The 15,599-nt window shown below is 53.8% G+C and overlaps 4 protein-coding genes across 4 annotated transcripts; 1 reads left to right on the top strand and 3 right to left on the bottom strand.

Annotated features, from left to right (window-relative positions):
* Window positions 1-1,325: 1,325 nt before the first annotated feature.
* Window positions 1,326-4,027, bottom strand: GCG54_00012060 (uncharacterized protein; the record flags this gene model as incomplete). Its single annotated transcript, XM_045411948.1, has 2 exons — window positions 1,326-3,797; window positions 3,848-4,027. 2 exons carry the CDS (start codon window positions 4,025-4,027, stop codon window positions 1,326-1,328), a joined length of 2,652 nt encoding a protein of 883 aa, XP_045263732.1.
* Window positions 4,028-4,814: 787 nt separating this feature from the next.
* On the top strand, window positions 4,815-8,534 carry GCG54_00012059 (Telomere length regulation protein elg1; the record flags this gene model as incomplete). The annotated part of the gene is made up of 2 exons (XM_045411947.1): window positions 4,815-7,736; window positions 7,785-8,534. 2 exons carry the CDS (start codon window positions 4,815-4,817, stop codon window positions 8,532-8,534), a joined length of 3,672 nt encoding a protein of 1,223 aa, XP_045263731.1.
* Window positions 8,535-8,692: 158 nt separating this feature from the next.
* Window positions 8,693-10,495, bottom strand: GCG54_00012058 (uncharacterized protein; the record flags this gene model as incomplete). The annotated part of the gene is made up of 4 exons (XM_045411946.1): window positions 8,693-9,431; window positions 9,658-9,745; window positions 9,827-10,083; window positions 10,209-10,495. Coding segments are annotated over 4 exons (1,371 nt in total), but the record flags the coding sequence as incomplete, so codon positions are not given.
* Window positions 10,496-11,373: 878 nt separating this feature from the next.
* On the bottom strand, window positions 11,374-14,359 carry GCG54_00012057 (uncharacterized protein; the record flags this gene model as incomplete). Its single annotated transcript, XM_045411945.1, has 6 exons — window positions 11,374-11,384; window positions 11,432-11,777; window positions 11,853-12,132; window positions 13,241-13,747; window positions 13,796-14,049; window positions 14,105-14,359. The coding sequence occupies 6 exons, from the start codon at window positions 14,357-14,359 to the stop codon at window positions 11,374-11,376; spliced, it is 1,653 nt and encodes a 550-aa protein (XP_045263729.1).
* Window positions 14,360-15,599: the final 1,240 nt, after the last annotated feature.

Here is a 15,599-nt window from a genome sequence, read left to right as displayed (position 1 = left end):
CGCATTCTGATTGGCGCATCAGCTCATGCAGCTTGGTTCCTCTGGAGAAGCGATTGCTGCTGCGTATGCTGAGCCACCCACCATCTACCACCACCCATCACCACCAAACTGCTAACACACCACACACTCTTTCTCGTGCTCCCATACAAACTATCGATTTTGAGACAGTGAGGCTGTCAGATTACTGCTGTCCAACTCACCAAACCTAGGCAGCAACCGCGCCCGAACCTCTGATCAGCCAATGAGCAACTGCAAGGTCAGACGTGGGATGCATTGGAGGGTAAGGCGGGATCGGCTTTCCCATCTGACGGAGCTCGGGCCCGGGTGCATATGCTCTGACGGGATTGTCCCGCAGCTTTGATCTTCTTTTTACCACATGTCGCCGAGGATTGCGAGATGTAGACTTTTCCCTCTCTCTCTCTCTCTCTGTCCCGCTTGAACATTGAACTTCTTGATTATTCATGAAGCAGAAGCTGACTCAAAGAAAAGAAACATCTCAGAAGCCAAAAAAGGCCGAAACGTTGAGAAGCTAGCTGGGTAGGTTTAAACATGAGGAAAAAATGCCGCGCCTGAGCTTCGTTCGACACACCGAACGAATGACTCAAGCAACAGCGAGATCTATTTCCAAGCAAAGCAGACAAAGCGGAAGATACTTTCGGAGGCTCTTGTGTGCAGGCTAGTAATCACCATGGAACTGTGTACATCTTCTTTCCTTCTCCAACATCTGAATAAACCTCCAGACTGGCACTTGTTTGCCGTTTGGTGTCACACCGGCGGAAGACTTCCACGATTCCGATTCGTCCAGCGTCCGCAAGGGCAATCCGCCAGTCAGCCCAGCTCTGCGTTGGTCGGCATGTCAGCTGCCGTTGGGAACTTCCTTCCGGTATGAGTCGCTTCTTAACCAATTGCCCATTATTCTGTCAATGCAAAGTTTATTATGCTATTCCATCTGGCCTTGGGGGAGGTAAAGCGGTTCCAGGTCACTGTAGCTGGATATGGATGGCCTCACCGATCGTAGCCGGGGTCGCTTCGTTTCGCTTCGCCAAGCCGCGCCGCGCCGCGGAATGTACGCTTCGGTATCCGTTCATGGTATCTTTTCCAATGGGAGCGTTGGCTCTGTCTACTAGTTCTTTTTCGTCTTCCCTTCACTGACTGCGTGCCACCAGGCCGCCTTCTCCGGGGCGCGTTCTGGTGCCCCGGACTTACAGCCCGTGCAGAGCCACCCCTTTTGTTTTTCTCAGCCCTAACTCCAGCGTGCAAATCGATAATCTCACATGGTAGTATCGCCCTCCCGCGTCGAACACGTCCTTCGTCTGACATGCGGCTCAAATGGTAATCCTCTCCAGCGAGTACGCCTTGACCTTCTGACTCAGCAGGAGTCCCCTCTCACGCGAGGTCCTCTCGAGCACCTCACCGCCCGAGACGATCTTGTGGTTGGCCACGGCCTGCTTAGACACCAGGCCCAGCGGCAGACGAGGCGAGATCTCCACCTCGAGAGACACCGGCTTCTGCTGCCCACGTGCGGCTGATGAGGACTTTGCAGCCGATGCAGCAGTGCTGCCGTACTGGACCGCGTCACCGACGAAGGCGCCCAGCGTGACGGCCTCCTCAAGGCCCTCCAGGGCGGCGCTGACCTCGAGCTTCAGGGCGGTGATGAAGTCAGCCGCATCTGCTTGGTCGCCGGAGAAGCCGTTGGTGAGCCAGCCGCTGGGGCCGACCGAGTCGATGCAGCGGGACAGAAGCTCGGCGATAAGGGAGATGGCACCGTCGGGAGGGGCTCTCGAAGCATCGTCGCGGTCAAAGTTCGTGGTGTCGACGTATCTTGAGGTCCACGCGCTGCCGATCAGCTGTACTCGCAGGAGGTGGATGAGAGAGAGAATCTCGGTGGGGCTGAAAGTCTCCCGCAGAGCCCGCACTGTTGCTACAGAAGAGTAGTTGGCGAGCTTCTCAAAGGCTGTCGTGAGGGTTCGGGCGCGGAGGTTCGAGTCGTCTCCCAGATGGCACTCGGCCAGCTCCAACTCCTTCTCCAAGTGATCGATTTCCATCTCAACGTAGTCCTCCTCTTTCGTCTCCTTGGGCGCGGGGAGAAGCAGCCTGGACTGCTGGTCGAGGCTGCGCATGATGATTCGGATGACCAGGAGGAGCTCCCTCTCGCCGAGCTTGGTCGATGAAACGTAGTTCATAAGCAATTCCATCATTGGGTCCATATCGGCGAGTCGCTGGATGAGCTTGTCCACAACCGGCTCTTGGGCCCCTTCAGCTATCTCGCCCTTGAAAGCTGCAGTCATGTTGGCATTTGTGAGGTGGCCAGCCGAAATGAGGTAGATCAAGACATTGCTGGCAGGGAGGACGCAGCGCAAAACGGCTTCTGGTCCTGACGTGTCCACCGTGAACACTCTGCTGATAGCGTACAGTACCCACCGGCGATCCACGGCAGGGTACGTCTCTGATCGTTCCAACCACTTCCAGTCTGGGGTTTGCACTCCATCCAGAACCGCGGATTCGTCGATAGCAACACCAAATCTCTGAGCCAGCAAGCTCTCAAACGCCTTCCAGTCCTGCGCCAGCAGGAAACCATCTGCCTTTTCTACATCTGTGAGCGACTCCTTGACGTACGCATCGGAAAGCGTACCCGGGAGATACTGCTCAAATGTGTTGTTGCCAGATCCCTTGGGCAAACTGGCCGGCACTCTGTCTCCTCTCGGCAGACCTCGGCCGATGGAGTCGATAAGCAAGCCCTCCTTGCCGTGAGACTTGGGACGCTCGATCTGGATGGAGACGAGGGTGTTGCCGACAACCGACACAGCCATATCAAGCTTTGAAAGGAAAGTCACTAGCGTCGGCGCCTGGTCATGGCCCTCTGGAAGCTCAACCTTTGTCGACGCTTGAATCGAATAGAAGGTGGGATTCAGGATGCTGGCGGTCTTGGAAGACAGGCTGAGAATGGAGTGTTCCGAGATTTGGAGGAACGAGGTGTTCTCGGCGAGCGGCAGACGTCCCTGAAGCTTCGGTACGGCGCTCGTGAGATCGTAAGTTCGAAGGACGGGTCCGCTCAGCTGGAGCAGCTTGCCGGACTGAACGTGGAGCTGGTAGCTGGCGGTCGCTGCCAAAGTCTCTTCCTGAGATGGCAGAGGAGTGGTGTGGATTTGGACTAGTGGCTGCGAAGAAACCGTGGGCAGAACGCCCAGAACGATGAGAAACCTTGATGTGGTGTTTTCACTCTCGGCACGGACAACGATGGTGAGGACATCCGGGTTGAAGGCCTTGGGATCGACCTGACGTCCAAAAGAGCCGAAAGCGTCCTGTCTGCCCTGGAACACGCCATTCAAAACCTCAGAAGCGGTTGCGTGAAGCGCAAACTCCACCTCGTACTTTGCGACTGTTGACGGGAGCAAGTCTTTGCACAGGTTGTACGAGGAAGCGCTCCACCTCTGCTCCAAATCCTCCGCGCCGAGGCAGACGACCTGGCCATCTTTGCAGAGTCCAATCACGTCGCCCTTTTGATCCTTGTTCAGTTCGGTCCCGGTCGCATCCACGGCAGTAGATGTGAAGAGGTACGTAATCGGCGACTTGTGGCGCACGCGCTGCGAGGTGCTCGAGGAGTTGGTCTTTCCTGTCGCGTCGACAACGTCACGGCAGAGAGTGATCTTGGCGCCAGTCGTGTCTTGGGTAGACAGATATGTGTAGTTGTTGCGACCATTCGCAGAAGCATCTTGGTATCGGATTGAGTGCGGCGCGCAAGTGAACGACTCTTGGGGCGGGATCGGGTACGAAGTTCGCAGTCCGGATGAAGGAATCTACAACGGTTAGCAAGGGGCCAGAAAGACACCGAAAGGTTGAAACTGACATGGTAAATGTTGGCTGCTTCTCCATCGACACCGACAACGACTTCGAGTCTCTTCCTCTTCTTCGAGCCAGCCTTCTGGGTATACACCTCGCCAATGTGGTACTGGCCCTTCGTGTGGTCGAGAGGACGCGGCAACGACGCCAGAACATCCGGCCGGTGGATGCGAAATGTGGGAGCCATTTTGAATCTTCGATAGCTTTGACACAATCTCGGCAATCCAGATGGGTAGTTGGCTGGGCCTGGGTTAGGCTGCTGCTGCTGCAATTGGTCGTGTGGTCCAAAGGCGCCGGCCGTGTAAGTGATGGCTTCAAGTCGAGAAAAAAAAAGTTGGGAGGACTTTCCGTAGTGGGGTGCGATAGCAAGATTTCGTTTGGTTCGCACTGTCAAAACCGCAGTAGTCCCGGTGGCTGGGACAGTGCCCGAAAAAAAGCTCAGCTTCTGCCTTCGGATTATTACACTCCGTGAGCCGATATCGATAAGGTAGATAAGATGGGCAAGGATGCGCGATAAGAGGACTGCGATGTGGGTCTGTGGGCCTAGGATGTTAAGTGTAATTGAACACTAATGGCAGTCGCGCTACACGCTGCTGCCCCCGGCGATTCTGCCAACGCGATTCACGCGACTGGTGATGCTCCAGTCTCGACATCGCCGTCTCTCACCCCTCCACGACTCTCTGCTTACGACTCGACCTTACAATCTTGTGAGGAGCTTGTTTTTGCACATAACTCTCTTTTCAGCAACTCTTTTGGCTTAAAGAGTCTGTTTCTCTTCTTTCCCCCCTTTCTACGTTTTTCTCATCCAGTCGCATGCCCTCTGACGTAGTTTGAAGGCGCGACGGCCGAAGCGTAAGTGCCAAACACGAACACCTTTCAATATGCTTCCTACGTTCTCAATCATGCAATAACTGACCTCGGCATCTTAATTTTCAGCATCGCCTCATCTCATGGGAACACTCTTGGTAGCCAACATGGCCCCAGAAGGGCTCGATGGCTCCAACCAGAAACTTCATCCATTCTTTGTTGCAGGAAAGAGCAACGACTTGCCAACGCCCGAGGCAAACGCGTTAGAACAACCTACCAATGCAAACGAGCAGACCCCGATCAATAAATTTGGACGACCTAGGAAGCAGAGAAACGCTTTGCAGCAACCATCCAGCGACATTGAACCGCACTCTTCTGACATTGACGAGGATGGACCCGACCGCAAGAGACAGAAGACTGGCAGTGCTGGACCGGGCTCAGGCAAGAAAAGGGGACGCCCTAGGAAGAAGGCGAGTGTACCGGCGAACGATATAACGAGCCACTTCTCCCAGAACAACGGTGTCTCGTCAACTGCCCTCGCCAACGAAGTGCCACGAACGCCTCCTCCCGAGCCAGTTATTGCCCAAGAAGTCTCCGTATTGCTTCCTCAAGCTACGCCGACGAACCCTGAAGCCTCGTCGACTGCTACGGCAGGCTCAGCGCTGCTTTCCGCGAACCAAGACCAGTCGAAGCCAACCAAGGTCCTCAAGTTCAACCCAAAGACTGGAACAATCGGATCCCCGCCCAAGCCCAAGCCAGCTCCCGCCGAGAGCTCCAAAGGCGCCAAGTCCTCAAAGTCGCCCGCCAAGCCGACCCGCATCATTACTATTAGATATGGCCATGATACAGAGACGCGCGCGCGCATTGGTCCCAAGATACAGCAGATTCTGGATGGTCCGTCCCCAAAGAAGGGTAGTCCGAAGTCGAAGACGACGCCCAAGAAACCTCGAGCCAAAGCTACAAAACTGGAGCAGGATAAGACGAAATCAGGCACTACGCATCCAATGTTTCTTGGAAAGGCCAAGAATGCAGCAAAATCCGACGCGTCTCCAGCTCCTGCACCGAAACCACCAAGGCAAACCATCTTCAGTTCTACACCATGCTCGCCTAAGAAACAACGCCCGGCCCCTATGACCGGAAATGTCCCGCAGTTTGGCATGCGATCCTTGGGACTAAAGGTGCCAGGATCATGTCATCCAGCATGGCCAGCCCAGGGAATGGCCCATGTCAGGGGGTTGACAACAGAGGAAGAACAACTGTCCGCGGCTGTCCAGCAACTCCAGGTCTCTGATCGGAAGTCCAAGGGCCAGAATACAAATATCTTACCTGGCGAATCAGTCATTGATATGCTCGTCAAGTCATTGGACACTCTCGGCATCGCAAGGTCTCTCCAGGATACAACTGATGATTACCAACCACCACCGCCTGAGCTTCGCCTGCCGGAAAAGCACTTCGAGAGTGGTCGCAAGCTGCGTTCGCGAATCAGACGTGAGCTGCGCACATGTCTGCCTCTGGGAGGCCAGAACGACGATAGTGATGACGAGGTCCTCACAGCATCCACTCGGAAGCCTCACCCAGCTGTTGCTCGCTTATACAATTCCCTAGAGGCCAACCTTTCTGCGTACGATAGGTCTCAATGTGAGGAGATGACCTGGGCGCAGAAATACGCGCCTATCCTTGCAGAAGAAGTGCTTCAAAGTGGCAAGGAGGGCGTGCTTCTCAAGGAATGGCTCCAGACACTGAGGGTCCAGTCTGTCAATACCGGTGTAGCAACCGCCGATCAGAAGTCGTCTGGTGCTAAGCCTGGCTCTGCGACGAAGAAGAAGCGGAAGCGGAATAAATTGGACAACTTCATCGTATCCGATGGTGACGAGACAGAGTTCCTGCCGAGTGTCTCTGATGACGATGAGGACGATTGGTTGCCCACCCATAGTCAAGGTGGTCCCAAGAAGACCGTAGTCCGCAGAGACGTTGGCAAGGATCTCAGCCGGCTAACCAATGCTGTTGTGCTCAGCGGCCCGCATGGCTCTGGCAAGACTGCGGCTGTCTATGCGGTCGCAAAGGAATTGGGCTTCGAGATCTTCGAGATCAATGCGAGCAGCCGCCGAAACGGCAAGGATGTGATGGAAAAGGTCGGAGACATGACACAAAACCATCTCGTCCAACAGAATCGCCAAGGAAAGGATGACAGCAAAGCCGTGGACGACGAAACATCCAAAGACGTTAAATCTGGCAAGCAAAACACCATGATGTCCTTCTTCAAACCCAAAGCAGCGACCAAGCCTGTGTCGAAACCTCAAGCCGAACCAGAACCCGAGCAGAAAACCGAGCAGCCAGCTGAGGCACCCAAGACCACCAAGGCAAAGACCCAAAACCAAAAGCAGTCTTTGATTCTTCTTGAGGAAGTTGACGTTCTTTACGAAGAGGACAAGCAATTTTGGGCAACCATCATGAATTTGATTGTCCAGTCAAAGAGGCCCTTCGTCATGACCTGCAACGACGAGAATCTTGTTCCGTTCCACAACTTTGTCCTCTATGGCATCTTCCGGTTCACACCTCCCCCTGAAGACCTGGCTGTAGACGTGCTTCTTCTCATCGCTGCGAATGAAGGCCATGCTCTGAAGCGCGCAGCTGTGAGTGCACTCTACGAGGCAAAGGGACAGGACTTGCGGGCTTCTTTGATGGAACTCAACTACTGGTGCCAGCTTGGAGTTGGTGATCGACGGGGTGGCTTTGACTGGTTCTACCCGCGATGGCCCAAAGGATGCGACAAAGATGAGAACGGCGATGTCGTCCGTGTTGTGAGTGAAGGGACATATCTAGAGGGAATGGGATGGATAAGCAGGGACCCTGCAGTCACCGGCAGCCCCCTTGCCTCTGAGGAGGAGTTGATGACACAGTGCTGGCAGGGCCTGGGCTTGGACTTGGGCAACTGGCATGATTCCCTCGACATGGCATCATGGGCCGAAAGCGTACACACTTCTTCCGCTGGAGACCGAGCTGCTGCGCTTGATGTGTTCTGTGATTTTTCAGAGGCGATGTGTGCAGCTGATCTTTGCTCTGGCGGTGACTTTGGGCTCAGATTACAAGTAAGTGTGACTTGGTCCTTTTGGATGAGCAAAACTGATTGTCTACAGGAGTCCCTTGACCCTACCCAGCCAGATATCTCAAGCAAGTCGCGCGATGACTTTGTCGTTGGACGGCGACTCCTTGAAGCACCTCCGCTTACGACATTTACCTACACTGCCACCGCCATTTCCAACAGCCTCAAATCTTCCGCCCGTCAGACCCTTCAAGCTGCCCCCAGGGAACCCGAGTCGGCAGTCAGCATGGATCACATCGGGGAGGACAAGGCCATTCAGCAGATGCGGCGATCCTTCAACAAGCCACCGAAAGACACAGCCGTCTCACGATATGATATGAGTCTGGCGTTCGATCCGATTGCGGCTTCAGAAAAGGCACTGGCAAACATGTCCAACAGTCTTGAGCCGTCGGTATTCGACAGGACTATGCGGATGATAACACTTGAAGTCGCACCATACGTGCGCAGCATTATCGGATACGATCACCGTTCAATGCAAGAGCGCCAGCAGAGAAGCTCGCTCGTCAGCGAGGGCGGCAGGCCTGGCAAGCGAATGCGCAGTACTCGAAGTGCGCTCTCGGCTCAAGAGGGCGTGGCGCGCGGTAGTACTCGCAGAGAGAGCTACTTTTCTGCCGAGCTGAGCACGCCGTTGGTCATGAGGACCGGAGGAGAGGGTTGGCAGGCGGCTGTGGATATGGAGATGAGGCTGATGCCGCGCCTACCAAGTGTTGCCCCGAGTGACACCAGTAATGAGACGGCGGCGCCAGTGCCGAATGCAGAGGTTCCGACGTTGAGCGCGGAGTAGACGAACATAATGATGGGTTGCATTCAGGAGCTGGAAAGCGGCACGCTTCAGGGAGTTGGTGGAAAGGCATTAGCAATGGCTCATTTCATCGATAGATAACACGGCTAGATGAGATTGAACTTGATGATTTTTTCAGCTTCTTCTGGTCCCCACCGTCTTCAGTAGTAATCTGACCGTCGCCTCGACCTCCTATCATCGTACACAGTTTCCGGCCTTCGCCCATCAGGAGACGGAAATCGGGCTGCGCCTCTCCTACTCCAGTCTTCTACAGCATCCTCCACCCTCCTCGAACGATTATCCTCGTCAAAAAACCTCTTACTACTTTCTGCCTCCGACCTCGCAGACGTCTTCGCATACCTCACAATCTCATCTCTTGGCGGCCCCATGATGGCCTCTTCCGTCAGCCTCTGCCCTCTTGGCTCCTCAGCAAGGCGGTACGTCCTGGGCGGAGGGTTGTAATCGGAGAAATACCCGTCACTCTCGTCTTCATAGTACCGCGACCCCCTGCGCGGCGGCAGCCTCCGCGGAGGGCGGTCGTACTCGGGAACGTACCCGTTGTGTCTGTCGCGGACGACGTTGCGGCGGCGGGAGTGGCGGCCGGGGGCGTTGAGGGTGTCCCAGTGGGGGCCGCGGACCTCTGGGTGTTTGCGTTTGTGCCAGACGCGGTGGATGCAGATGGTGGCGACGGCGATGGCGGCAATGAGGACTGCCGTCGTCTTGAAGGAGGGCTTCTTCTTGGGGAGGCGCGGGCGGTGGTTTTTGTTGTTGTTGTAGCTCCGTCTGGCGTTGCGGGGGTGAGGGCCGGCGGAGGAGGAGCGGGAGCGCGGTGGTGAGCGGGAACGAGAGCGAGATCTTGAGCGGTAGGAGTCGGAGGAAGATACTGAGGAGGAGCGGCGGCTGCGGGAGGGAGGCATTTTGTGAGATTTTTGATGTTGCGTGTGGCAGTGATGAGAATTTTGCTTCGGGCTGTTGCGAAGGCAGGTGAGATGTTGGCCGTCCTTCTCAAGCGGCGGTATATGAACCTACCCTTTCCCTTCTCCGTCAAAGACAGATGAAGAGAGAAGGGCAAACTATCAAAGACGAAAGGAAATCCCACGGTGTGGAATTTATCAAAGGAGAGAACCCTACACCGACGGACAACGACAGTGCGGTACGAGAGTTTGACGGCTTGAGCTTCGAGTTCCCCGGTGTCAGGTCCGTACCTCCAAAGTCTGGAATTCGGTCCGAGCGAGGGTCAACCCGGCGTGTCGGGATGGCGGCGACGATTGCCAGTCAGATGAAGACGCGAAAACGGTGGCGGAGGTCGACAAGCAGAGTTAGAGCCGGTTTCTCGGGACGATGCCGCTTACACAGGGATTTATCCTGCGTTATGGCGTGAGTCGACGATATCAGCTGGGCGAAGTTTTTATTTTGGGAGTGAATCCGGACAGTTTTGATGGGTGAGATGGCTGGGAAGGGGTGACCGCCGGGCCGGTGAAGCGTGGATCGGACGGTCTGAGGGTTGAGGCGTATTTCGGATGTCGAGGCTATGCAGACGGGTGAGGCCTCGCTGCCTGGAGAGGGAAGGAGTGAAGTAAGAAACAGGACGGGAGGAGAGATGTCATATATTTCAGCCATTTTAAGACTATGATTCTGTAGTTAATGAGGCTAGTTTGATCTAGTCTAATTTCTAACGGGCTTGACGCTTGTTGAGGACGCTGGTGAGAGAGGACACCAAATGTGTGGCTTTGTATTACCGCAAACTTGGTAGCGCGGTTGGGATGCCACATGGACCCGTCGTTGCGCAAAGCGGCAGGAAGAACAGACAGGGGAAGAGCGTGCGAGACAACCCCTGGCGCGGAAATGTTCCCCGGAAGGCTGCTGCGCGAGGCACCGCGCTCCTGAGTCTGACCCTGTCCCTTTTCTCTCTTTGCGGCCTGCCTAAGTAGATATCCATGCCGAGAGTGCGCGTTTCCCTCATGTCTTGGAGGGTGACGATGTTGAGATCCACGAGTTGTGCTGCTTCCGCGGAGAGGGGCGTCCCGTAAGGGTTTGATGGTGCGTTGGATGGGTTACTGCTTACCGTCGCATTTTGGTTATGTTGTCACTCGGCCACGAGGTGAGTGATGGAATGTTACCGGAGATTGGGACTAGAGGCGCGTGGTCGTGACGTGATGGCTGGTGATTGGTCAATGCGTGGTGATGCTGAGCACCGGCGCGGGTGTGACGACACTTCGGGAGCTAGAGCGGTCGTGGAGATGGTCATTTCTGATGTTAGCTGGGAAGGAGGTCAGCGATCTATCGAGCGTTGCCTTTGATCTGAATACAACCTCGACCCATATGCTGAGCATGACGACGATACGACGAGAGTATAGGATAAGTAGGTAAGCTGAAGAAAGGTTTATTCCAATCCAGTATACGAAATGTCAATTACATCCCAACTTCTATGAGCTGTTTCCCCGTCTAAAGTAAAAAACAAGGCTGCCTCCCGAAGCATGTCTCCTATCTCTCCTCGACCTCGTCAACCTTGTGCCGACATCAAACCAGCCTAGTAACAATGGAAGTCAAGAAGCAAACCCAAAACATAACAAAGAAAAGAAGACTCTTGAGGTCTAACCAAAGTCTCCCCATAACTTGCCTTCCCCTTCTTTCTTCCCTCGCCCTCTTCTTGGCTTCCTCCAAAGGCGCCAACGCCAGTGTCATGGATGGATATATACTCATCAAATACTCGCCGACGACTGTATCAAGCGCAACCTGGGCCTTCATCCTTACACCAGGCGTCGGCTTCAGCATCTTCTTTAGCAAGTCGTGGAGCTGATCATGCCGGTGCTTGTCGCATCCTCCAGCCCGGGAGTGCAGTTCAGCCAAAGTCTGCCCGAGCATCCACACATCGCCCTCCTCAGACGGTTGATACTCACTCTTCTTACCGCGGAACTCTGGCGGGGTGAACTGGTCTCCAGGGATGTCATTGTAAGTCCACATAACCTTGGGCACAAGTCCATGGCCGATAAGCTTGTATCCCCAGAGCTTGTCTCCATCTTTGTTTGCAGGACGCTTAAACCGGATAATGTTCCTGGGGTGAACATACCCGTGCACTTGGTGCCGATCATGGAGATACGTCAGCGCAGAAAGCGCGTCCACGGCCAAGATCAGAAGCTCTTCGTCGGATATGTACGTTCCAGGCTGGATGCCCTTCCAATTCGCTTCTTCGACCACCAGCATGTCTTGCTCTTCAATGTAGTCCTTGTAACGAACGACTGACTCCTAGATGTTGTTAGCATTAGTCTATATCCCCTCTTAGAATCACAATTAGCGAGGGGGTGATGGCGAGTGACTTACAAAGGCAGTATCTTCACTCAGGGAAACTTCTTCCTTCGCCATCTGCTCAAGTTCCCTCTTTTCTTCCGGGCTGCGTCCGACGAACTTGATAAACATCAAGTTGTTCTCGCCATCTTCCGCATTTAACTGATGACCGTCGTGCAACTCGTAGACATTCTTCTGGTACCCGTCTGTCTTCAAGCCCGTAGTCGTGTATCTGTTTGCTCTTCCGGCTTTATCCGGAACGCCAGTAAGGTTGTGGTATGTAGGGGTCATCTTGAAGCGTGAATCGTGGGTGATGCTGTTCATGCGATAAGATGTTGGCGATTTGGCGCGTCTTTATACCATCGCCATGAGTGAACCGATGCCCTCAATACCGCGGCCACGATGAGGCTACAGCTTGTCCATTCTGGTCCTCGAGGGCAGACCCGGCTTGAAACATCTCACCACGGCGCTCTCTTAACGGTCTTAGACTCGAAATCATGAGACAGGCCACATGGTAAACCTCTCTATCGGAACTAAGGGCTCTTTCAACCTCTAGGCCGACATTGACACCATAATCATAATTCCACTTCAAGCACGAAACTGACAAATGATCAAGTGCATATATCACATACTCTAAATGGTATAAAACCTAAATTCATTTGGACTTCGTTTCAAGAGACCAAGATAAGCGGTCACCTCTCTTTCCCAAAGAGTTTCCAAGAAAGGCCATGGACTCCCGATGTAAACCTCAAGTGCTTGGCGTGCCGGCGTTGGCCATGTGATATCGTGAGATGAGGTCCCTGATGACCGACCAACCGTTGCAAAGAAGTATCTGAAATCAACTGCAAACTGGGCGTCTCAGAGCCACTCCATTCTCGGTTGACTTTCGTCCTTGACGTGGTTCACCCAAGTCTCTATGCCACGCGGCCGTAGTCAACAAGTCGCTTTTCATCCACGTCAGAACGCTCTGTAACCCACAGTAAGAGCTCAAGTCCCTCTCCAAAAACATTCTTCACATTAACCACAGGATACCTCGGACAATCCGCGTAGCAAACAGGGCGATATGTTAGTGCGTCTTTTGCCGCGTGGACTCGTCCAAAGTTTTAGATTAGGGTTTACCTAGACACAATACAGCTTACTCTTATAGCTTTAATGCTGGATGCTAATTATTATGGTCACGAAGAGGAAGATGGCATGGAAGACGATAATGACGTTAGTAGCATTCAATTTCTGTCTTCGAACTAACATATCGTGAACCCAGACAAGTCAAGTGAATCAATCTATGGTCCATTCTCTAATTTTCAAACCTAAAAACCACACCTTTTCCTCTTTGAACAGAAACCAAATTGCCCGCCCATCCCCTAATTCAAAAGTAAAGAAAGCAGATCCTACACAAATACAAACCAAACCACATCAAGAGCAACCTCTCAAAGCCCCTATTGACACGGGAAGACCACCAAGTCCACATCCTGCCCCTCGTAGTCGCCCGCCACATCTCCGCCCGGGCCTTCTTGATAGCCTCCTTCATCTCCCTCTTCTCAGCACCCACCTGGCCGCCCTCAGTAGCCCTATACTTCTCTTCGAGAAGCTCCGTCAACGCGACCTCCGCCCGTGGCCGATCTCCCGGCTTGTCCTGCAGCAACTTGGCTACCAGCGCCTCGAGCCAGTCGTGCCATATCTGCATTGCCGGATTCTTGCAGGCCCCCTCTCTCGTCAGAAACTCCGAATAGAGACTGATGGGCTCCGGGATGCGTTTCCACCGGGATTCGTGGAGCTCCTGCAACATCGTCCCGAGCATCCACACGTCGCTCTCCCGCGTCGGCTTGTACCGTCCCCTTCCCGCGAACTCAGGCGCCGTGTACGTCTCACCGGGATACTCCGCCCACTTCGAAAAGATAGCCGGCACGAGCCCGTGGCCGGAGAGTTTGTATCTGTGCTGCCTATGCCAGTCTCCACGGGGTTGAGTGGTGTCCACGTACGGAACGACATTCTGCGGCCGCACGTCTCCGTGGACGATGCCCAGGGCGTGAAGGTACGTCAACGCGGAGAGCATATCCACGGCCACGTTGACGATATCAGTATCCTCAAGTCCTCGTAATATGCCGTTAGCCAGGGGGCCGCTCCACTCGAACTCGAGCTTATCCATAACGAGCGCGCATGTCATCTTCTCACGACCAGCCTGTTTTCTATCGCCGAACTCTTCAACGAAATCCTTGTACCGGACGACGCATTCCTGCTCCCACATTAGCAAAAGCCCTCCGAACAGCTAGCAGGAGAAAAAGACTCACAAAAGAAGCATCCTCGCTCAGCTCCATCTCTCGTCCGACCAGCTTCCGCAAATACCTCGTCTGCTCCCGACTGAGAGGCTCGCGCGGACTCATGAACATGAAATCGTCCTCTCCCCCGGCGCCGCTGCCTCGAGATCCGAACCGCAGGTCACAGACGCCGCTGTTCTGGCAAAGTCGCCTGACAGCGTAGACTCTATGACTCTCGCCTTTGCGCTCGGCGCCGATGGTGTAGAATGTATCACCGACAGGCCTCATCTTGGATGGAGTGGGTATCTTGATTATGTGAATGATTTGTGCGAGGTGTTCCTAATAATGTCGATTTCGATGAAGGTATATCAGTCAACAATCGGGTATGCCCAAGCCCTCTATATATCCCAGTAATCCACCAAAACATCACCACCATCGTGACCCGTGTACAGCGCGTCTCGTCGACCCGAATTGCGGTGTACAGACCCGGCCTGATACGTCCTCCACCGCCCAACGACCCAAAAACTGGACAGACCAATTCGACCAGACACCACGATCCGTCTCTCATGACGAGTCGAATGGACATGTTCGCCATGAGCCGACTGGGTTATGAGCAGTTCAACCACTCTTTGTCCTGTGGGATATCCCATGCAATTCGCACAATGGAACCAAGGAAATCTTTGTCCCAAAAGAACTCGAATCGACAGGTCGTCTTTCACCTCTATCCAACGAAGCGCCTCTATTCCCGCAAAAAAAAAAAAAAAAAAAAAAAAAAAAAAAAANTTCCCCAAAAAAAAAAAAAAAAAAAAAAAAAAAACCAAAGGATAGAAATTGTCTTTAGTTCTGGCCTTTTTATTCTCTGCCCAATAACTCGACCAACAGAGGCCACCGCTTCCAGTCGTTTCAACATCTATCGACACTGCTCTTAGACCACGCATCAGGCCGCTAGCATGGCTTTCCATCGCATCATTAGCCCCCCTTCCCTGGAGGCCTAGACCATCACGAATATCAGACCTACCAAGCAAGCCGAAAAAAGCTCCTTCATTGCATGCAAATCTGACCAGTCAGCTCCAAGCTGGCCATCGGGCACAAGTCCGGTCCTCTCCAACACTGCCAGGTAAGTCTCTTAGTCATACAGTGTTCGTGTCGATTTGGCACTCTTCACACCGTGTTCGCAGCGACATTATCGAATTCGAATTGTCACTGCCACCATTTCATTGGTCAATGCCGCAACTCAATGCATTTCTCACCACCAATCATCATTTCACATGTTTTCATTTCCAAGGTCCTTGCAGTTTTACTGATTTGATTTGTCTTGATCTTTCATGATCTAGTGCTGTCATTGCTGACATTTGGCATCTATCTACTCTCGTCGGCTGGTTGACGCCGTCGGAAGAACCAAAAATCCTGAGTCTTCCTACCCATGCCAGGGTTGTTCTTTCGTGCAGAGGATGCACTCGGGTAGATATTACACGGAACCAAGTCCTCCTCCTCGTTGTCCCATCCACCAGTTCCAATCCACGATAAA

The sequence above is a fragment of the Colletotrichum gloeosporioides genome, assembly GCF_011800055.1.
Source record: "Colletotrichum gloeosporioides strain Lc1 chromosome Unknown consensus_49, whole genome shotgun sequence".
Lineage (NCBI taxonomy): Eukaryota > Fungi > Ascomycota > Sordariomycetes > Glomerellales > Glomerellaceae > Colletotrichum > Colletotrichum gloeosporioides.
The sequence above is the reverse complement of the archived record's forward strand: the minus strand, read 5'-3'. Positions and strand labels throughout refer to the sequence as shown.